Source organism: Rhipicephalus sanguineus, chromosome 8 (assembly GCF_013339695.2).
Source record: "Rhipicephalus sanguineus isolate Rsan-2018 chromosome 8, BIME_Rsan_1.4, whole genome shotgun sequence".
Taxonomy (NCBI): domain Eukaryota; kingdom Metazoa; phylum Arthropoda; class Arachnida; order Ixodida; family Ixodidae; genus Rhipicephalus; species Rhipicephalus sanguineus.
Genome location: NC_051183.1, coordinates 39,617,611 through 39,641,360, shown reverse-complemented (window position 1 = coordinate 39,641,360; position 23,750 = coordinate 39,617,611). Strand labels below are relative to the sequence as shown.

At 44.8% G+C, this 23,750-nt stretch overlaps 1 protein-coding gene across 1 annotated transcript in view; it reads left to right on the top strand.

Moving 5' to 3' along the window:
* Window positions 1-21,766, top strand: part of LOC119401757 (spondin-1-like) — a 197,497-nt gene extending 175,731 nt beyond the window's left edge. Inside the window, 9 exon segments of the mRNA XM_049418132.1 lie at window positions 540-726; window positions 3,267-3,468; window positions 4,033-4,206; window positions 10,564-10,656; window positions 12,759-13,004; window positions 14,202-14,225; window positions 14,301-14,321; window positions 15,453-15,697; window positions 17,148-21,766. Of these exon segments, the coding sequence (XP_049274089.1) occupies window positions 540-726; window positions 3,267-3,468; window positions 4,033-4,206; window positions 10,564-10,656; window positions 12,759-13,004; window positions 14,202-14,225; window positions 14,301-14,321; window positions 15,453-15,637 (1,132 nt within the window). The 3' untranslated portion in view covers window positions 15,638-15,697; window positions 17,148-21,766.
* The last annotated feature ends 1,984 nt before the right edge of the window (window positions 21,767-23,750 follow it).

The window sequence follows — 23,750 nt, the reverse complement described above, 5'->3', positions numbered from 1 at the left end:
CTTGAAGGGAACACGGTAATGTGACTTTGTCGCATTAGCTGCTCTAATCGCACGTGTTGCCTGAAGTGGGGTCACTGTACAGCACAGGCCCTGTTGGAAGGTGTCAGTGCCACGTATCATAAGTCAACCAACTAGACGGAACAGTTCTTATCAAGCGAAAAAAAAAATGTGGGATGCTCTCCACTTAAGGAACGTGGCCACCTTTTTCAATGTTTCAAGTTTCAATGTTGTACCAGTTGGTACGACATTGAAACTGAAATAAAACTGTGCACGGCACGGAGCACAAGTAGAAGTAGACAGGACTGCGCTCGCCCTGTCTACTTTTTCTACTTGAGTTCCGTCCCCTGCGCAGTTTTATTTCAGTTTCAATGTCGTGCCAACTAGCCCGCCAACGCTCTTTACTGACGTGATCCTTGTTAAGAGGCTTCTTCGTAGGCGTGCGAACATAAGGCGTGCCCTGAACACCCCTTATGTTCTAGTACAGCCTGTTGAGCTTTCTTCTGATGCTAAGGTTGCGCACTGTGACGTCACCCACGCAGGGGCGTGAGCTGCGAGACTACGCCGTGGAGTGAGTGGAGCGAATGCAGCGTCACCTGCGGCAAAGGTGTGCGCATCCGTCAGCGAAAGTACAAGCAGCACATGGCCAGGAAGCGCTGCACGCTCGATCTCATGGAGAAGGAGATGTGCGTCGCCGACATGCCCACCTGCAAGGACGCCCCCGAAGTGGTGCGTGTAACCCCTCGTTGCCACGGTGACCATTCTCATACCCCGTATAATGAGATTACTAGTCCCATGTCCAATAATCCCATTTCAACATACCAAGGTTCCATCTTATATGGGACCGTGTATATTACATCCATTGTTTGATGTGTCTTATTTATTTACATACTTCCTGCAACGTCGTAGTGGCATTACTGCAGGGGGGTGCACATACAAAGTAAGTATAGTTTAATGACATTTATGTGATAGGACACGAAAACAGAATGCAAAATATAATAACAACAACGTATAACAATAACAGCATACAACCCATAGTTTAGTACAATATGGCAATAGCAAACAGGCATAAAAGGTGTAGTACGCAATGTCAAAGTAAACAACGATGAGAAAAAAGCGCTGTTGTCACTTATATTGACTATAACTTCAGGAAGTTCAGTGCATTCTCTGATTGTTTATAAAAAGAAGGAGTTGGTAAAACCAGTGGAAAAACAAGTATACACAGAAACCTGCACAAGAAGGGACAGTAGTCATTTATTTTGTCTCTTACCTTACTTTTATAAAAAAATTTACACGGGTTTCCGTATGCTCATTAATAACGGATAATATGTATACGATCCCGTATTGACTGGGTCCACCGATTCTTATAAATGGATAAAAACCCGCATATCTTGTTTTATAGGGGTCTGCTATATTCCAAGTGAGAATATCATGTGGGATCTGCACCACATGTTGACAACACATGTTTTTTTTTTTGTAGAATAATCATACGGAACCATTTCCGCATAACAGAGAGAGAAAGAGACGAAGAGGAAAGTCAGGGAGCTTAACCAAGCTTTGGCTCGGTTGGCTACCTTACACTTGGGGTCGGGGAATAATAGAAAGGAAAAGGTAGAGAAGAAATGAGAAGAGTAAGAAAGAGATGGTTAAACAGTTAGCTTGAAACTACACAACACGAACTAGCGCTGTTAGTTCACAGTCGCTCGTGAAGTTCGGTGGTCCTCAAGAAGCACAAGAGGGCTTTCGTGGCCTTGCACATATGCGAGACCTTAGGCCAAGGTCCCAGGATCTTCTTTTTTGTCAATGGTCTTGAATCCAGGTGACGGAGCTTGACTTCCATACTACGTCGTTGAGCCTGGTATGATGGGCAGTGGCATAGAATGTGTTCAAGCGTCTCCTCGCAGGCGCAAATGTTGCATGACGCACTGCTGGCCATTCCAATGAGACAAATACGCATTCTTAAATGCCACGCCCAACCACATGCGACACAGCAAAGTTGCATCGCGCCGCGATTATGTGTTTTTTATGGGGGACATGCTCCACGTGTTCACATAGGGATAAGATGAAGGTATCATGGGACTTCCTCATGTGCTATAGAAAACACATGTTTTTATGTGGTACCTTCAAATCATCATCTATGTTTTTTTTTCTGTTGTGCAGGGTGTATCTCGCGCACGGTGTTACTCTAACAAAATCTTAGACAGGAGTTTAATTTCAAAATAAGATAGAAGTCAAACTGAGTCAGTTGTGTTCTATTGCTCATTACATTAGAAAATCAATAACTTGCTCATATTACTAACGCACGGCAAATTAATATACATTACATCAGTGGACGGAGTCAGCGTTTTTTTTTGTCCGCTGCTTTTCTGCATCTTTATTTTATTTAGAACATACTGCGGTCTCTGAAGACTAGGCAGGTGGGGAACAGAACAATGAACAATTATGCAAATATGTCCTGTTTGCTACGTACACCAACGTTCAACGCACAAAGACGTCCACCTATACTTGCAAAAACAGAATTGTAGTCTGCCAGCCTAAATTTTTAGACGTTCCATGAAAGGCCAGAAGGACTAAAAAAAAGCGGAGCAGCCTTGTTCATATGTTCGTGCAGAGTTATTAAAATTATTTCTAACCGCTTACTCTGACGCGATAACTCCGCTGAAAAGGTCGTATTACCAAGAGATAAAAGATGCAGAGCTCACCTGTGCTGCATAGAAATCGTCAACGACAGAATATGACCCCGACTTCAGCCTGAAAATATATAAATCAATAACGCAAACATCTTTCTGGTGAGGCCCACCAGGCGGCGTAGAGTCCGAAACAGAAAAGAAATATGCACTGAAGTGTTCAGAAACCAAAGAGCATTAGCCATTCAACAAATGTGACATGTATTAATCGATATTAAGAAATCAGTTACCTACCAGTAAAGGCAATAGCAGTGTACGAAGGAAAAAAGAAAGAAAATTTGAACATGTTAGATCTTACGGGACAGCAGTGGCGTAGCCAGGGGGGGGGGGGGGGCGAAATTTTTTTTTTGCTATTGCATACTGAGCCCAAAATGACACTTGACCACATCTGCCTACCCGGCCTCCACTACAAATCAAGGAGGTGCCCCCCCCCCCCCCCCCCCCCGAAAAAAATTTCCGCCTACGCCCCTGCGGAACAGGCAGTTACATGTTAGGAGTGGTGAAGCATGGTTAGCCATGCAATGAACCAGTAATGGACGACAACTGAAGCGAACCTATGTCCTCCCTGAAATTTCCTCGCAGTTGGACCCGAACTGCGCGGTGACCCAGTGGGCTGAGTGGTCTCCGTGCACGGCCACGTGCGGCAAGGGGATCAAGATCCGCACCCGGGCCTACCTGAACGCTATGGCGGCCGCCATGGCTATGTGCAACGTGGAGCAGATTCAGAAGGCCCCCTGCATGGCTGAGAACACTGACTGCAAGATCGACAGCCAGGAGGCGCACGGTGCGTATTGAATGTAGAGTTACTGTACATTTATTAACTCTAATTGGATGCGGTGGCTCAAAAATTCGCGACCATGACGCATTTCCGCTTGACGCAGTCGAATCCGGCGATTGCAGTTGCACGAAAGCGTAGCCTTCGACATTTGCGGTGGTTAGTCTGAGTAAACCGTCCCTAGAATGCGAGTTTGAGCACCAGGCGCCTAAATCATGGCGCCAATGACGTGCTTCCTGCGATTCAGCAATCAAAGGCATAGCCTCTGAGATTCTAAGTTGTCACTAAGGCGAAATAATCGTTGAGATAAGCCCTTGGACACCATTTGTTACCACCGTTTAGACGGGCTCGACAGCTGACACTTGTACAAGTTGGTGCAGATGCACTAACTCGTACAAGAGAAAGAGCGTCAAAGAGAAAGAGCGGAACTTACCAGTATCAGTGTCACATCATACGCTTCCGGTTCAAGTCGATTGGTGATCTGATTTCATCGCGTTGTCTTGCTTTGCTAGGCTGTTCTGTTTAGTGTATGTAAGCAGAAAAAATATGAAAAAGAATCACATATCCTCGCAGAAATCTGCCTGCTGCCTAAGGACATCGGACCGTGTCGGGGCTACTTCCCGCGTTGGTACTACGACTCCACCAAGCGCATGTGCCTACAGTTCGTCTACGGAGGATGCCGCGGCAACAGGAACAGATTCGAGCGATATGCGGAGTGCAACAAAATGTGCGAGGTCACAATATCACGTGAGCTCTCACATGCACAACACCCTTTTTTCTTTCGCCACTCTATCGCTCTCTTCCTTTTCTTTCTCTCTATCTCTCTTATTTTTTGGCATCTCATTCAGTGTTTGATCATCTCGCTGATTATTGTCTAAGCTTGCCTGATGCGTATCCCAGTTCATCCGTCTTCTCGTTTTACGCGTTATAAGGTTGCAGATACCCAGCTCGATTCATGTGGCCCAGATTATGCGTTTTCATTTTGTATTGGGTCTTTTTCGTACCATCTCTTTCACCGCATTTTAACATAGTTCTACTACATCGCAATGCGCGTGTCAACACGAGCTAAACAACTTTTACAAGAACGCCGGAACTTGTACATTTAACATCAGATCACATGGTCAAATCAGGTCACACAAACGTCACATTAGCTCATTTTTTTATTATGAGAACTGTGCAACAGGAGTTCACAAGACGAGTTCGAACTCATTGCACGTTTTGCATCAGTAGTGGACAAACGTCACAGGTCTCATTCTTTAACATGAGCACTGTTCAAGATTCACTAACAAGACGTGTTCAAACAAGGCATCTCTTGGCCGAATTGAACAGTATCCGCTCGACATAAATCGCTCCTTGGTTCCGATGTCAACAAGAGCGCTTACTGATGTCACAATGCAGCTTAATTCTATTAGTTAAGAGGGAACATATATTCATTTGTAAAGTTCGACGAGGCAGTATTATAGTTCAAAATTACAGCACTTCGTCGTCTGTGGTAGGCCCTAAATTCTCCTGCATCTGGTGTTCAACGGTTTCACGTATCTATCTATATATCTACAAGGTGACAAAAGAAAAAAAAGGACTTATCAGGGTTACTGATGGAGTTACTTTGCCTTATCCGTACGCTAAAGAGAATTCTTAAGAATATCAGACGCAAGCTGAATTGACATTTCCAAATGTCAACACAATTTCGTTGGAATGCACTCTACTTAGCGAAACCGGCGATCGATAGCAGTTGAATCAATAATACTAATGGTGTTTAAAGCATTGGGGAGCTTTCTTAATCCTCCTTCGAAGCTACTCTTTACAGTGCACGACTGTGTTCCCCCTGTCTCCTTTGTTTGGTTTTTATGGTTACATGTTGTGAAAAGCGCCGAGTTTCCTAATGCCAGCTAACAAAGAAAGAGGGGCGTTGCATTGTTACCTCGCAGAGCGCTTTATTTTCTCAGCCAACGCTGCTCCCAGTTTGCACAAGCTGCTACTCCATTTATACTCCTGCCCTCTACGTACGGAACTCTGAAAAGAGTATAAAGTTGGGCATGTTGGTAATGCATCTTCGTTCCTGCTCTTGTCCCGTGTCAAACTTTGCGCTACGTGATCAGGAACTCTCAAGCTCTCGCCTGACGCAATACGTTTTAAGGCTATTCTCGGAGTATAGAGCTTCGCAAGTTACCACGTGGTGGTGCCAGTAAAGCGTTTACGTAATAAAAATAACAATAGCAAGTCAAGTTACGAGAAAAATACAGGAAAGTAAAAACGTCCCTAACGTGCACCAAGCGGCGTTTACAAAGTCCACTCTTCGTTTTATTGTAGTACAATTTGTATTGTTTAAGGCGTGGAAGAGAGAAAAGGAGAGCGTAAAAAGAACGCTCTCTCGTGTCTTTAGTGTTCGTCTACCTGGTGCTTGCGCTAGAGTAGAATGCTCACTGAAGAATACCATACCATAACAATCACTGGTGTGATATGGTATGGTATGGTATTTGATGTGCAACCATGCTAACTCGCCCAAATCCATTTGCTGCTGCATTATTTCTATTGTACATCAGGGTGACCAGGCTTTTTTCAATGTTCTAATACTTTCGTCACACCAAACAAAACCCGATGTCCGTCACACGGCGGTCAAGTGTTCGAAATGTCTGGGTCTATCTTATCTACATAATCGATGGGCATACTTAAGCGCGAGGATATTGGGCAACGTCCTTGGTAATATTTCGGTGGCCATGCGAAGCTCGCGGTGATTTAGCGAAAAAAACTCACTCGGTATCTTTTGAACTTTCGCAGTGGCAGCGCACTTCCACATCTTGTTTTAGAGCGCAGCTCTTAGGCGCCCGTTCCTGCGTTGAGCGGCGTCGCAGTCGCCGTCGGTGGCGTAATCGATAGAAGGAAAAGGTAACCGATAGACATGAAAAAATAAAGTACCAAGGATCGAATGGGATTTGAACCCGGGCCCACTGCGTGGCGGCAGAGTATTCTACCACAGAGCCGCGGTTGTGCTTGAAACTTATTTGCAAAAAGACCCTATACAGGCGTCATCTTGGGCAAGGAATCGCGTTAACCCATGTAGTATAGCGTGGCAGAAGAGTAAAATATCAACCAGTCATCACACAATGCTAATTGCACAACGAGTGTGTGGTTTAATGCTTCCCACCCACTGCAATGTGCTCAGCCATAATTCTTAATCGTCATCAGCCACATGCAGCATCAACAAAATGCACGTAACACCTTACAGATGTGTAGCGGGTACCTCGCTTATACGCAGAAAGACGAATAATGGCGTAGTGGATGCTATGCTACTTCACAAAAATTATGGTTTATGGCGTAGTCGATACCTTGCGGAAAGCCAAAACTTCAAATACAGTTGGCCTTGCCCCAACACGAAGCTGCGCTCAGAATTCGCATTGGGCGCTATCGTAATCGTCGGTGAAGTTTTTTTTTATTACGTAGGTTCTCTCAGATCTTGTGTCGCGGACGTTACGCCCTGAAATTAGTTACATTGCGCGAAGTAAAGTACTCTTCTCCTTCACGCCTTCTAGTTTGAGACAGGAACACTGTGGCCTAGGCGTGGACCTTTAAGGTTATTTTGTCATAGAAATATGCAAAAGTTCATCGGACCAATAGCAAGACGTGTACTAGCTGTTCTAAGAGAAAAATCACTTAAGGGTTAGACACAAGTACTTAATCAAAACAGTGAAAATGCTGAGATATCTAGTAAACACAACAGTTCTTCCGCATAAGCGAGAACAACTATACTGAGAACCACAAGAATATACAAGCAGGCGTTCATATAAATGTTCGTGTAAAATGACGCAATATGAAAATAAACACATATGTCGTTCTGAATACATAGCACCAGTAGGCTGTAATAGCATATTGTGACAAATGTTTTATTTTTGTGGCTTTTCAAGGATATGTGTGTGCAGTAGACTAACATTGCATGAAACTAACCGCCTAAAACTAACTGATTAGAATATTCTACACAGGTTTGTAGTTTTTGTCATCAACAAGTATTGCAGCAGTTTCATATACATTTTAATTCTATACAACAGCCATCCCACGCACGTACGGATCCCCCGAACTGACATATCGACGCCAGCTCTAAAGTCTTACAAAACGAACCCGGGCGTTTGAGTTTTAATGTGCCGACGGACGAACCGCGAGCTTAAAGTTTGAAAATTTAAAATGTCCTTGATTTTGCCAGAAGCTACTCTCATAGCTATTTCAATGCGTCTGCTTCGAAAAGTGTCAGGCGTAGCAGTTTGGCTCCAAAGCGTTTTTGTCGACCACCGCGCTTGAACAGCATTCCGAAATCCCGCTCGCAAGAGCCGACTTTCTTGGGCGAAGTTGTCGCAAATACGCCCCGACAGATCAAACTTCCGCCTGGCGGACATAAAGATCATTGATAATTACATTTTACATTCGGCGTATTGGCTACTCCCTATTTTATTTCACACTTTTACGGATTGCACGGGCCCTACTGGAGCTGTTACAGCGTTTGGATAACCCATTGTTCTGGACACGTGTGTGATACAGCGAACGTTTACGATCGTGAGAGAGTGTAGAACTAGTACTCTAAATCATGTTCTATTGGTTCTAAATACCTATTACAATAAATCGCCAATCATTTTTTCTAAACATTTTTTGCGACAATCCACACGCAGAGCGTGTACTAATGCCCAATGACGCGGAAAATCCGGCGTCCGTCCGAATAGCGTCAGCGTAATCATGCGGTGGCAGAGAAACTCGCGGGACCAAGCGATGACGCCATGTGACTATGTCACGTGACATAGACGTCGAAATAGTAGGGACGTTGTTATGGGTCTGAGACACGCCGTTTTTCTGCATTGAATTCACGCCAGTAGACCTCAGTGCTTCTGTAGCTGTCATTAGGAACAGCTGAATACGGATCTCCCATAATAAAGAACATTCTTTATCGTACTATAAATATTCTACCCTTTATCCTAAACACTCGTACGTCAAGTACAGCGAAGCCGTACTATGGGATTTTTAACCTATTTAGTCATGGCCGCTTGGTAAAACCGCCATGTTTTGGCAGCCCCTATGCGTACTGTCAGATTTTTACTTCACTTTTCGCAACGACTTCACCCTATGTAAGTACTTCGCTATGGACGAAAAAGTACTTATTCACCATTTTATATTCCAGCTTCACTACTTTATTCTGGGATCTATAAATAGGTGGCAGCTGGACTAAAGGAATTCTCCGAAGAGCAGTACTAAGAAATAAAGAAATGGATGGACTTCCAAAGATTATAAAACGTCTCGTAAACAAGACACTTCCACATAAAACTCTAGTTTTCTTCATGTGGTACTGTAAGAATTCGAACCTTGGACCTTTCGGAAGTATGCAAGAAAGGAAACTGGACTCTATCGAGCTCTGGTGCTGGCGTAGTCTTGAGAATTCCATGGATTATCAAACAAACATCTCTTTCGGTCGTCAGGGCGATTACACCCGAATTGCCTATTCAAGTAAACGTTCTGCTGCTAAAACGTGCTCATTTTGATCGTGTTATGCGATCTGCTGGTTAAGTGGAGCGTAAATTAATGCTAGTCAAAGTGAAAGGCAAGAGAAAACTTGGCTGCCATTGTATGAGACAGTTCTGGGAACCTCACTTTGTGTTCATCTGTTACGCTTAATGGCACGCTTAATATAGTAATCTGCCACGCTTGCTGGTAGATGCAGTAAAAAACGGCGACGAATCTCATTGAAGTCAGTGGGTATGAGGCGAAAACATGCTTAATTAAAATGGATGGCTATGAAATATGGCTATGGACGTTTACTTGATGTTACCATACCAAAGACGGAGGGCAATTATAACAGCAAGTTATATTAACGGTTATAGGGTACGGCTGCAATCATTAGGTCCAGCCAAATGGTAAATGAAGAAAAAAAATGACTAAGAATGAAGTGGATAGTTACGAAATAAAGCTCCGATAAGTGTTTCAAATTTAACAAGAAACGGCAATAAATGATTAGCCATGACACTGATCACAACAAATTTAGGCCTCGGTCTCCGGGTCTAATCAAATGCCAACACAGAATAACTATACGAGAGAGACGGTTACGAAATAGGGCATCGAATATAGCATAGCAAAGAGGAATCGCCATCTATGCGTAAAAGTCAATGGTGAAGAACAAAAATTATTTTCAAGTGGCAGGTGTCGTTACATAACAGATCCTGTCCTGTGGTGCTGCGATCGTTCAGCCACCATGGAAAGGTTCATGGGTAGTACATGGATCTGCCTAGTCTTCGTGCTTGTGGCTACGAACGGACTTGCGGCTTTGTTTATTGATGCGTTTTGGCTTTTCTTTCGGATAAAAGATTGGCTCGTTGTGCACTTCGTGAGTTGAATTGGTGAGCCTGAAGGGGACAATGTGGTGAAGTGGGACTGCTGAACTTTTGCTGAGCTTCGCGAACTTCGTCTTGCGACAAAGCGGCTGCATGTCACACGGAGCCGGAACAAAGCATAGGCAAATTCATGTACTACCCATCATTACCAAGCTGGCTGAAGCGCCATGCGTTGCAGCTCCCATAGACACTAGCGCCAGATTTCCCTCTGCTGTATTATTACTAAACTATATGCCGTCCATACGTAGACAGGTTTCCTTGTCTTGTGAATTGTAACACCTTTTCCTTCGTAGACAAACTAGTACATCATTAAAGCTTGCCTATGAATAAAACCTATCATTACATGGCCAATCATAGGCGTTGCTAACATTTATGATGTACTTTGTATATTGACCATCTATGGCCACGTAGTCTACTGTTCCAAGTATCGTGTACGCATTCTCCGTAATTACGTCTCAATGAAACACCTTTTGATTTTCATTTGATAAGCGGCAAGATAAAACTGAAAGCTTATCTCAGACGCGCTTCGCAGGCTGGTTTTCGTGTCTCAAAACTTTCTGCTATCTGTTGTCCCGTTTCTTACATCGCTTGCAGTCAACGCGCCCTCTAGCCCCTGCTTCAATGTTCCTTCTTTCTTATCAGTCTTTGCTGCTTGTTGCTTATCTCACTGTGCCGCCTGTGTCACCTGCTGTTTTACCTTATCTGTCGCCTGCCTCTTTGTGCGCGTCTGCCTCTGTCGCAGAGATAACGCAAGGACTCCTGTCGCCTTCGGCACTGGGCCAAAGCTACGCCATGAAAGACACCACGCTGCACGTCGAAAAGGGCCTTGTCTGTGGTCTGTCCCGCTTGCCTATGTCGCACGCAGCCGCCGCTTCTTTGCCGCAGCGCCGCGGTTTGCACGCCGTGTTTGAGTTCACGCTTGAGGCTTCGAACCTATACGTTCAAACACGCTGCAGGGACGCTTGAGAAAGTGTCGTTAACATTATATAGTAACGCCAAGGTGGGCTAGTCTCATTACTGTGTCATTCGGCTGGTAAAACAAGTCCACCACTAATTAACTAGGTTTAGTTGATCAGAAAGGATTTTCGATGGAGGCGAAAATGTTTGAAGCCTGTGTGCTTCGATTAAGGTGCACGTTAAAGAACCCCAGGTAGTCGGAATTTCCGCGTCCCTCATAATAATATCGTGGTTTTGGGACGTTAAACCCCAGATATTATTATTATTATATTAGTTCAGACGGGAGTGAGCAAAGCTCAGTCATTTAAATGTTTGTTTGGCGCAATATTTGTTTGTCGATAATTATGGTTTGTAAACAATCAAATTGAACTGGAGCTAATAACTAGACCTGAGCGAATATCTCCCGAATTTATGACGTCAAAATAACTACGTGTAATTAAGATGACATCACCTGCCTGGTGCTCGCTGGCTTCCCGAGACTCTGCTTACATTTACGTCGACATGTCTAGGATTGGCGTTTTGCTTGATCTAATAATAATAAAGGCCAACTGCAATAAAATCACAGGCCTCGTAATAAAAATTTAAGATAGTGCTATATGCAGTAGGCCCTTCTGCAAAATCTTACGTTTGGGACGTCATGTGGGCGCGTCGCGAAATCCTCATAAAAATAGCCCGTTTTGATACCCCAGTTGATATAACGCTGCGAATAACGCCCGCCGGAAGGGAGGGCTAAATCGGAACACACAGATGCTCATCGTGCTGGAAGTTCCATCATATGCGCTATTCACCTGGTGCATATGTTTTCCCGCTTAGATGTCATCTGAAGGTTTGGCACTGAACTAACAAAATGCAACTTATTCTAAGAAATCTACATAATACACAGTCAGAAGTATTTTGTATAAATGGCTTGAAATGGCCTACAACGTAAGCAAATGATTATTGCGATATTTCAGCAGTAATTTAATGCAACAGATGATAAGACACATTCACAAGTTTGTTTACGCACCATACATAAACAGAAGTAAAATACTTAACGTATAGTGCAACGCGAAAAAACATAACCCTGAGACTAGAAGTAGTCTTCAAAAGAATAGGTGTCTCACGTGTGAGCTAATGTAAGTTGGCTACGAGTTAAAAGCAGTGAGGCCTCGATATCTTGCGCATAATGTGATAGCAGCGCCACAGCACCTCCCTCGCGTGGAGTGCTTTTTAACATGACCAACATAGCCTCTCATCGACAAAATCTTAATAAGGTATCCCTTTACGTTCATGTCTCTTTCATTTCTTTTTTCACAAGACAGAAAATAGCGAGGCGAAACAAGTGCAAATACAGCTGAGTTTATCACTTTAAGAATAAACTAAAAAAAATCACAATAATGTAAAATTTCATTTTAGGAGTGCACGTGAATTAAGTACAACTTTACCCCTGTCTTTATTTTACTCTTCTCCTTACGTCTTCTGGCTTTTTTAATCTGTATGTGGATAAATTCAGCAATTTATTTTCAATCTGCTCTTTTTGTGTCTCGCTCAGTAGTCTCCGTCCTTTGTGTTTTCATTTCCAAAACACCGTGAGTTAGTATTTTTTTATAGCACAGTTTTTAGTTTCATTAGAGACTCTTCGCGCAACTCTTATCGTTTTATCGGTTATATATAATTTACGCACGTTTAGTGCGCAGTATTTTATGCTCCTTTACAGCCACCTTGCATCATAACTTGCAGAATTTGCTTTGTCTTAGCGCTCTTTGGCCCCAGTGGCCCTTGCGCCGTAAAACATTACATATTGTCATCAAAACATTGTGAATCCACACGAAATAGTCCGGGCATCCACTCTTCATTCGTGTCGCTATCTACCCTATCTCTCTCTCTCTCTCGCTCTCGCTTTATCTCTTTCTCACCACCATCATTTATCCACGGCACCGTCATTCTCACTACTTCGTGCTGTGTCCCCTTCCACCCTTTCCTACCACGTGGTGAACGCAGCGCCCATCGGCAAGCTGAACGGTATGGCGCCGGTCAACGTGCTTCCGACGACGAGCGACGAGCCGACGTCGCCGGTCATCGACTGCGTGCTGACGCCGTGGTCCCAGTGGGGTCCCTGCTCCAAGACGTGCGGCAACGGGCGCCGCGAGCGACGGCGCATGATCAAGCTGAACCCGCAGAACGGCGGCAAGCCGTGTCCCAAGCGACTGGTCCAGAGGCGAAAGTGCAAGGAGAACCCGCCGTGCCGTAAGCTTTCATTCATTCGCCGCCGACGACGACCGCCTTTAAACAGCGGAGCTGTTCGAATTGGAGCTTTGGTTCCTGCGGTGTTGGCAAAAACCGCGCCTAGCCATGACGTCACTGCGCGTTGCCTAGCGACCACCTGGCACAGCTGCGCCTAGCTTTGCAACGCCGCGCCTAGCCTCGCATAGCTTCGCGCAGCTTGATGGGGTGGGAAAGGGAAGTGTGGGTGAGAAGGAGGGAGAGGATGAGGGAGAGGGTAAAGTATAGCGCGGCGATGTATAATATAATATAGCCACAAAGTGGGAGAGGAAAGCTAGGGAGAGGAGGAGTGATGTTAGGGTGAGGCGCAGGAAAAGGAGGAAGAGAGAGGGTAGAAATCAAAGCATAGGCATGTATAATAAAGTATAGTATAGCAGGAAGGTGGGAAAGGGAAGTGAGGGGGGAGGGGGAGTGATATAAGGGTGAGGAGGAGGGGAAATGTAAAGCACAGCACAGCCATGTATGTTATAGTACGGCAAGAAGGTGGGAAAGGAATGTGAGGGGAGGAGTGATGTTAGTGAAAAGGTGATGTTAGTGATGTTACTTTTGCGGCAAGCTGTACATAGACGCGTGAAGTCGAGAACCTATGACTCAACGTTGAAATGGGTGTTAGTTTTTTTATTATTTTTCCGCGTACATTGGAGATTTTAGCTCCTCACGTGGTCCACAACGATTTTCTGCATGTTTATTTTCATTTCCTTCAAAGAAAAGTTGTACGCTTGCAACCTAATCCATACGTAATGACAAGATTAAGCAAAAACACGGTGTCTTTTATCTTCAAGCATGCGTCGAAATAATAGCGCTCTTGCGATGCGGCAAGCTATAACACTAATACTGTCACAAGTATCTTTGAGTGGTTTAAACTGAAATACAATAAACAGTTAACAGACCATCCTAATATACTGCAGTAATATTTGAATGAAGGAAGAGAATTTTGATGGCTCGTTTTCTTTTGTTTGAATCTAGCTTAATGAAAACCAGCAGATAATGAAGCCAAATAACGTAATATTTATGCTCTTACGTCATTATGGTTCTATACTAGCGATGATGAAAATCTTCATTAGAGCGGTGTTCCCTTTTTTTATTTTTCTTTGCCCTTGCTGTTCTCACGCAAGGGTAACTGAGCAAATACTCTCTTTTCAATCTCATCGGCTGCCTCAGAGGACACGAAGGAATCGAGAAAAGGTATGCCTGTGTGGTCGATGTGGTGTCCAGAGCTTATTCTCTGTTATAATGCCGATTTATCCGACATGCCTTCAGGGAAAAAAGACCGGAACAAAGGTGAGCCGATTTGGATAGCTGCGATTTTACATGTCCCACGATACACGGAGTAACCATGTAGCGTCTCACTGCTCAAAAATTGCGTTCGCCGGAGTGTTATTTATGTAACAGTGACGCACAATGTTCCAGTTACAATTCAGTTCAGTGCGTTTCATTGTCATTCTATACCGCCGGAAGGGACACTAAATGGGTAGCTTGTTGTACATGAATTCTTCATGGTACTCATACCATTGCTATACCTTTGATGATAAATTACGTCTAATTTCAAGTTATGCAATCTGCGGCGAACATCGAGGTAATTTAGTGCATGTCTCTTTATGCGTTGCAAGAAATCTGGTGCCCGAATGGATAACGAGTGCGCAGCTGGATTTCGCCTTCAAGTGTGTAAAGTTTAACATGCTGCCCATGACTAGGATTTGGGAACATGCGCATGTAGCGTCATCTCTCGTCGGTGACAGCGGTGGCCTGCCGTAATTAAATAGGAAATAGGCGAAAAAAAAACATATCTGACAAAAAAAAAAGCTAGCTACCAAAAAGGACTCCCGGTTCTCTGCAGCATATACTTATTTGAACATTCTGGTAAAATTACAGTTTCGCACTACAAACCGCGTGGCTTCCCAGCGTGTTTAATATCTTACATTGGGGTACCATGTGTTTCTAATGGGCGGTGTTCGATTGTCTGCGAAAGCCATACGCTTTGTATTGCGATACTGTAATTTTAACAAAATGTTGCAGTGGGTCTCCGCTGTGTATAACCGGGAGCATAGGCGTGCGCAGGAGGGCTGCCGCCCCCCCCCCTAGTTACATAAGAAAGGGGGGGGGGGGGCAAAGTCTGCCCCATACATTGACTTAATAGGGAGGGGGTGCTGCGATGCACCTTCGCCCACCTTTGCCCCCCCCCCCCCCCCCCACCTGAAGGGGAACCCTGCGCACGCCTATGACCGGGAGTCCTTGATTTCATATATGATTTTTGTCACCTATTTCCCATTCAGTTATGCTACGACGCCGTTGCTGCCGCCGAGAGATGGCGCCACGTACAGATGTCCCCAGATCCTCGAAATGGAACTTTTTTTTTCCTTCTTCGCTTTTCACGAACCAACTGTCCCCTCCCTTTTCAACTCCCACTTCCAGCGGTGGACTGCATGCTGACGCCGTGGAGCGAGTGGCGACCCTGCTCCAAGACCTGCGGACCGGGCGCCGTACAGGAGCGGCACCGCACCATCAAGCGGCACCCGAAGAACGGAGGGTCCAGCTGTGACGCCACTTTCGAACGGCGTTACTGCACGCTGCCACCGTGCGACTACCGACGACGCTAACCACCGGGAAGGCCCGTGGGCCATCCCTCACGTCCCGCAACGGGACCGTGCACTATCACGGTCAGTACCAATTGTGTACTGCCCTATAAAGCATCGTGCTCCTCGCAGCAAAGAGCAGCAAAGAGAGACAGAGAGAGGGCTGGGAGACAGAGACGAAGGGCAGGGAGTTGAACCAAGCATCGGCTCAGTTGGCTACACTACGCGTGGGGTGGGAAAAGGGGCAACAATAGAGAAGATAGGGAAGATAGAACAAGAGTAAGAGAAAGAAAAAAAATTAACAGTTAGTGGGAACACACACAACACGAACTCGCGCTGGCAATTCACAGACGCTCGTGAAGTCCGGTCGACTTCAAGTAACGCCATAGGGCTTTCGTGGCCTTGTGCATGCATGAAACCGTGAGCCAAGGTTCCAGGATTTTGTTCTCTGATAGTGGTCTTGTAACAAGACGGGCTTTGGCTTCTAGAACACGAAGCTGAGTCTGGTACGTTGGGCAGTGGCATAGAATGAGAAGAGTGTTAACGTCGGCAACATTGATTGTGTTTCAATTCTGGCCATTGTTGTAGACAGACTTCGCTGAGAGCTTAGAAGACAGCAAGGAGCCCAGTCGTCCGAGCAGTGGAACGCGTTCGCATGACGCCTGCGTGACCTGACGCCGCCTAGCTTCGACAAGAGAAAGCTATAAGGAAAACATACAGAATTGCTATGTCTTTTATGTCTTTCGTGTTCGTATCTATAAAAACCTGAACGTATAGCTTACATTAAGCGCATAAGAAAGTGTATCCTACTAGGCAGACTACCACGCCGACGCAACCGCTCAGACGCCATGTTGACTGCACAGCAAAGTAGCCTGCATCGTATTTCTTGAGCACGAGGTGCTACTGGAACACTGGAACCAACGTTTCGATACGCGGTCTACACCGCTACAATTTGTAGCCTTCAATAAGATAAGACCGCTTGCCGAATCGTCGGCTCAAGCGGCACCCAATGCTTCCTTCAATATCTCTTCAAGCTGCCATCTTCCCCTGAACCTTATTTGGACTTCATCGTATTTATCTTAGATGTTATCTTCGCGAAGATATCTATTTGGCCGGTTACGTGAGAATTGGAATTGAACTTCGCTTAGCTGTATATTTATCCGTCTACGACGAGTATTGAACACAGCCATGACAACAGATTACTAAGCCTCGTAATTAAGCGTAGCAAACATCCGCTTACGCGTCGTTTCCGACATTTCCAGTAGCACATGGACGTTTAGCACGGCAAATGCATGCGAGGCCGTGAAGTCGTGTGTTGAACACTTCGTGGTCGTCGCCGCCCGTTCAAAGCAAATCAGTTTTTCGTTTTTCATCTTTAAGTGAACACTTTTCAGCGGTTGCCTCCCGGTGAATAGTTGATTAACGTAAGGGTAGATAACTGTTGTCGATCTGATCGCAATATGAACAGGTTGGATGGGCCCCTAGTCTGTCAGTGCCACTAAATTCTGTTCTTTTGTCTTTTGTCTGTTCGCAGTGCCAAAACTGAATGTGACCTGGGTATGAGTACTTCAAGACGCCACCCCGACACGACCGCACACATATCGCCTGGGCCCTTCGACCACCTATCTTTCTCGACACACCACTTCACGAATCGACTACCGCCTCTGCTGTCTTGCTGCTGCCTAGGGCTACTGCTATAGAACGCTGCTCTTAGACTGCAGAGCTATGTAGGCTTAACTCGCACTCAGTTGTTCCCTTGAAGACGCATCTCTCAACGCTGGTTAGCGCTGCTTCGAAGATAGTTAAAGAAAACGGTGCTGCGAAAACAAAAGAAAACCTGCTCCATGGCATCAAGCTCCTTCTCGCCGACTTGCACTACTACTGCTCCATTCATCTATGCTGCACAATACGTCACTACACCACGTGACACCTTCTCCAGACGCTCGCTGATTACGCTGTTCCTTTTGTCTTAATCGCCGAGGTCGGCTGCGACGCTGTAGATATGCGTAGGCTGCTTCGTAGGGCACAAATCGCATTTCACTGACGCGTGGAATAACGTCTACCAATGAACGACGTCGAGTCGACTTGGCCTATCGAATTTGTGTGTGTACAGAACGCCGAGCTTTCCGTACTTGCATGACCGAGGCTTAGCGGAATCCCGAGAGTTGCCTCGAAACCGAGGCCGTAACGATGACGCCAGCAGTGTTATCACTGCTGCTCGTTCGTGTTCGAAGTAACTGTTACTAGTAATCACGTGTTCGTGTAAAGGAGTGCATACGATGTTATAAAAAAAAAAGAGAGTCCCGGTGTAATTACGTGTTACCATCATTAACACTTGGTGTGATTAATAATAGTATCGTGCGTTGTGCCGTTAGTTAGGCTTTGTGAGTACTTCGAGAGTGTATTGTAAATATTCCCGCACCAGTTTTGCCGGTGCTATAAAAAGGATGCTGTTGCAAGTTGAAAGCTGTTAAAAGTTCCTCCGTAAACATGACGTAGGCACGTTACAGTACCGGGAGTTACAGTAATGTGTTAATAGTTCATTGGCCAAATTGATACCTAACCGTTAGCAATGTGGAAGCGACAATACTTATCTGCTGCTTCCTCGTTAAAGCAGCGTAGGAAAGTTTTCATATGTACAACTTTTGACCACATTAGGCGATTAAGTTACCTCAACACGAATGCAAGTTACTTTGCACGAGAATCCCGCACCCAGCTTTCTCTAGAGAAATTGTCTCTCAGGTTTAATTTCTCGGGTATAATTGCGGACGGCTGATGAGAGTTTTTACGCTGATGAAAGATTTACGAAATCAAAAGCACTTCACAAACATGTGAGCGCCCAGGAGTTTGTACTCCTTGCAAAACGCCTCTGCTGACTATGCAGGTGTTCTGAAGTCAAAGTAATCTGTCATCATCTAATAACAACCCGTGTTACATTAAGCCTATGGCTCAATGTGTCTTTTTAGAAGTTTCTAACGACACCTAATGCAGAATCTGCGGAGGCATGATACAAACGTTCGCATTCTCTCCTCCATATGGAAGCAGCTGATCTGATTAATGTTTGGCCAAATTTTACCTTCCTATGGAGATAATCATAGCATTCGACATGTCGACGCACTCACTGGTTAGCAAAAAGTGTTCTGTGCATACGCTGACGCCTTAATTCGTGGAATATTTGAAAGAAAAATGTCACCATTGCATAGCACAGCACAAGTAAAGGTTCGGTGTTGGCAAACTTGATTGGTTGTTATGAGTATGAAAGTCAAATTTGTCATTCGCATAAGATTCGGGACTCAAGGCTCAAAAGCTCCTGCAAGAAGATTTTTTTATCAAAGGCCCTCAACCTGAAAATTTATTAGTGTGTCGTGGCTTACAACAACATACGACAGTGTGGTCGCGCGATTATTTTTAAGTATTTCACCTATAGCTTTATTTCGACACGAGTGTCCTGCGATTTACTCATAAACTGCACGAGACGCGGTAGAGGTAGTGTGGTGACCACATATGTAAGCTTCGTGCAATTATCGAGGGGGCTACGGACGTACGCGTCGTAAAGCACTCCCAATGCCCCCCACGACTGTTTCCCCGGAGTTCTCTGTATTCCAAGTCCTGTCGTTCATGGCATGACCCCAGGATGTCTCGAGCTGAAGAACAACACAGCCCGTTGCTTTGCCCGGTCATTGCCATATTCCACGTCTTCCGAACGCGCCTTCAAAGGTGACCACGGCTGTGCCTGAGTTCATCAGGGACAGCTTAGAAAAGAAGGCTTCTTTTTTCAAACGCTTTTGCATCTATGTGTCTATTTATCTCTTATCTATGTGTGTGTGTGTTTAGTGTGTAAACGCAACTTAAAGTTAGGTGGTGCCTTTAAGAAAACAGAAAGAGAAAAAGATTCGCATCTGCGTTGCCCTCCCTCTTTCCCCTCGTTTCAGTTTTTCGTCTTTCTCCCTCCATTTAATTGGGGTCATCGAAGCTTCGCAGGCTGTCTCAGATCTTCAGGGCTATCGTGTTTTAGAGAGTTTTCGTGATTTGAAGTGCGGCGCTGCACGAGAGTGGTTTCGTGCATATCGCCGGCCGAGCGAAGGGTACAGTGAAGTGTGTACGAACGCATTTCGCATCAAGCAAACACTTCACGGAGATCACATGACCCCAGCGAGAAGGCGAATCACCAAAAGAGATTGCAACCGTTTCAATTTGACATGCAAGTGACGTTTTCACTGGAGTAGCAGTCGACGCGATAATTCTGCAACGACCCGTGTCATCCTCGGTTACTCAACACCCCGTGCGAGTTGGACCTTACTGTAGCGAAGTCAAAGCGATTGAACAACAGCTTCGTTACATCGAGAATTCTTGTGAAACATACTTGACACAAACATGCATTTAATTAAGAGCGATAACAGCATAATACTTGCTGGTGTTTTCTGTGTAAGACATTGTGGGCAAAGACAACAGCAAGGAGACAACACACCTTTTAACTCGACTTCGGATCGGCAGCTGGCCCCATCTGGGAGAGCCAGCGCTAAGCTTCCGGTGAAAAAGACATCTAAACGCAAATCTATGTCTCAAGTTGTCACTGTAATGCATTTACTGTAGCATAAAGGGGACATAAGTTTTGTGCATTTTGAACACGCAAGGTCTGAAAACTTCTTTACATAACACGAAGACGTCGAGTTTACATCATTTCTTCTAGATAGTCAACTTGTCAGGCTTAAGGATGAGTAAGGGAAAATAAAAACAATACTTAGTTACATTGAAAATTTCCATTGTGAAAACCTGTTAAATCGAAGTTTGGCGTTGTTCAGCCATTGCTTAACCACGCATTCTGTATTGCCAAGATTGAAGATGAGCTCATTGCAATGACGTTGTCACGCTCGTTCAAGTCGATCTCCTGGAGGTTTTTGTGTTGCTGCGAAGGCCTTTGTTTTTTCTTGTGTGTGGTGTTTCATTAACATTAGTCTTAAAGATCATAGCAGTTGAGTGTCGTCGTTTCGCATATAGCTTTCGAAGTGTTTGCACTGTTCTCCTGTTGTGAAGCAAATAATTATTTTTGCCCCGTCTCTGTCATTGGGTCCAGTGCTCAAATCTTGCTTATCTTGTCGCAATATCTTTGTACGGCATTGGGCACACTGTGGTCGATATTTTTTTTAAGGACTATTCCTTCCTTGGCCTCCTCCACCAACACTCTATAACGGAGTACAGTGAATACTTCCGTATTTATCGCACTATCACAACTGAATACCACGGGTCAGTGTTGGCTGAATGATGCCTTGTTCAGCTGGTGTTGGCTATGTTCAGTGAATGATGGCTGGTGTTGTCGAATAGATGAATGATTACAAATATTGGCTACCATTGACTAACTATAGACCAATGATGTCTACTGTTGCTAAATCATGGTTAACGTGGCCAAATGATGTTAGCTTTTGCCTAGTGTAGGCTATATTTTTGGCTATACGCCGTTACAATCGCTACATTGTCTTCACGAAGTCTCAGTCTCATTGTGTTCTGTCAGAAATGTTTTAGTTTCTCTGCCCTGTCTAACAGTTTTCTTAATATTGTGCCCGAAATATATAAAATGCACAGAATCGGCGTGGCTAAAGTTTACTGCCGTATGACATTAACAAGCCAGTACCTTGTCAAAGGTTTCGGTACTGTCAAGTATTGTGGTCAAAATCACTAAAAGATACTTAAGTAGGAAATTTTGAATTCAGATGACAGTGTCTTCTATCGACCTTCTTCGATTGCCAAGATGACGTTTTCGAAAAGGTAGAATGAATTTGTCGTTGCCAAAACGTAGGTATTCTTGGACGGTGACGTGACCTAACACGTTCAACTGAAGTAATCCTTCCATCACACTGTTTTCGTTTACGTCGTTAACCATATTTATAAACAAAGCTAAGCGCCAGCTACACAGAAGGTATGAATTGCTAGCTAATCTGCCTGAATAAGAAAACAAAAAAAAGCTAAAGTAAAATCAGCCACACAGTTGGCCTGCGGGTATGTCATTGTTTCTGTTGTATAACAAATGCTTGAAACTGGTGGTTGTGCCCTTTACTTTCCTTACGTTGTTTCTTGTCGTCCTGTCTGCCTATAGCCAGTGCGACTGTACAGTTAGATCATTGTTAATCAGATGCAATATTTCATAAAATAAAATTTTCTCTCGAGAAGAACAAGACGTTCCAACTTGTGTATCTGCGGACTGCTTTCTGTGATCCTTCATTTACTCGCTTATGGGAATTGTTAACATTGCAGTGAGTGTCTCGCGGCTCTCGCCGACCGACGGAGAGGTGTGCTCGGGAGATATCAAACCGGTACTGCGCATGTTCGTTTCTATGACGACACACGTGCTTCTGAGAAAACTGACGCCGGTTGAGTATCAAGGTCAAACGCATGAACAAGGTCGTTTTCTGGGATTTCATCAAGACTAGTAGAGCTCATCTTAAAGCAAAAAGGTGCACTGCGGGAACAAGGACATAAGAAGGGAGGAACCGACGACACAAAGCGCACACTCGCAAGTGAAGGTTTATTGAAAGAGCACACATAAATACGTTACAAAAAAGGCGCGTCGTGCAATTTACCTCGCCGAAACAAAACAAAACGAGATGGATATCCCCTTAACAGATCATGAAGGCGCATGGGTCTATACAAAAAGGAAGTTCGAAGAAAACCGGACAAAAGAAAAAAGAAAATTCAAACTGCGTGGGGGGGGGGGGGGGGAGAGGAGGGCAGACAAGTTTAATGCAGTGTGTTGATCAAATATGAATACTCTATCTCTGTTATGGCGATAGAAGGGTGGCTAACGCATCTATCCCCGCATCTCTTTATGTGAAAAGTTTCAATTAGTTCGCGCGTGGTTTTATCTCGATGCCTAGATAGAACCATCGCGTCAACGAGAAAAGGTGAGCATCCGCACGTGGTGTAGTGCTGGGACAAGTGGGCACCCTCCCTTGACGCCACGGTTCTGTTGTGCTCCTGGAGGCGAATATTTAAGCAACGGCCAGATTGGCCAACGTATACACGGCCACATGACAGTGGTATCAGGTGCACGACACATGTTGCGCATTGAACAAAAGGCGAGGTGTGTTTAACCTGGCACTTCTTATTTTCTAGGCACTTCGCTTTTGCTGCTATCATTCTGTCTATTCTACTGTCATACTTTATTGAGTTTGTTTGGAGCCGAAAAAACAACTTGTACATCGAAACGATTGGCCACGTTTTTTAAACCATGGGACATTTTATGAATGTACGGGATCACTGCGGGTTTCGACGTGCGCAGCTTTCCATTTGCTTTTTTCGTGCCTCCCAACCTGATTTCACGCATTTTAATAGCTTCTGGGTCACTTCGCGTGTGACTGTCTGCGGGAAACCAGCTTCTTTTAGCCTTTGTAGTTGGTGGCCGAAACTTGTCGTTATCTTGTCGGGACACGTTTTGGTTAGCGCTGCTCGCAAGCAAGACGCTTCAATTCCCATTTTCACAATTTTCGAATGTGCTGAATTAAAGTTCAGTATCGGCTTCTTTGAACTGAGAAAGTACGACCAGCATACATGATTACCCCCTGCCATCAGCCTTAAATCTAAAAACTGTAATTCTTTATCTTTCGGTAGTTCTACAGTGAAACTTAAGCCCGCGACCGTATTCTTTAAGCAGTTTCAAAACATCAGAAACCTTCTGTTCCAAACAACCAGGATTGACGAACACGAGAAAATCATCTACATATCTAACAATCTTTGTTGCTGCCGCTCCGAAATTTTCATTAATTTTTTTTTGTCGACTCCGCCCAGATAAATGCTGCTGAGGATAGGGGCAACTTTAGATCCGATGCAGCAAAACCGAAGCAGCAAAAGCGAAGTGCATAGAAAATAAGAAGTGCCAGGTTAAACGCACCTCGCCTTTTGTTCAATGCGCAACATGTGTCGTGTACCTCATACCACTGTCATGTGGCCGTATATACGTTGGCCAAACTGGCCGTTGCTTAAATATTCGCCTCCAGGAGCACAACAGAGCCGTGGTGTCAAGGGAGGGTGCCCACTTGTCCAGCACTGCACCACGTGCGGATGCTCACCTTTTCTCGTTGACGCGATGGTTCTATCTAGGCATCGAGATAAAACCACGCGCGACTTCCTTTTTGTATAGACGCAT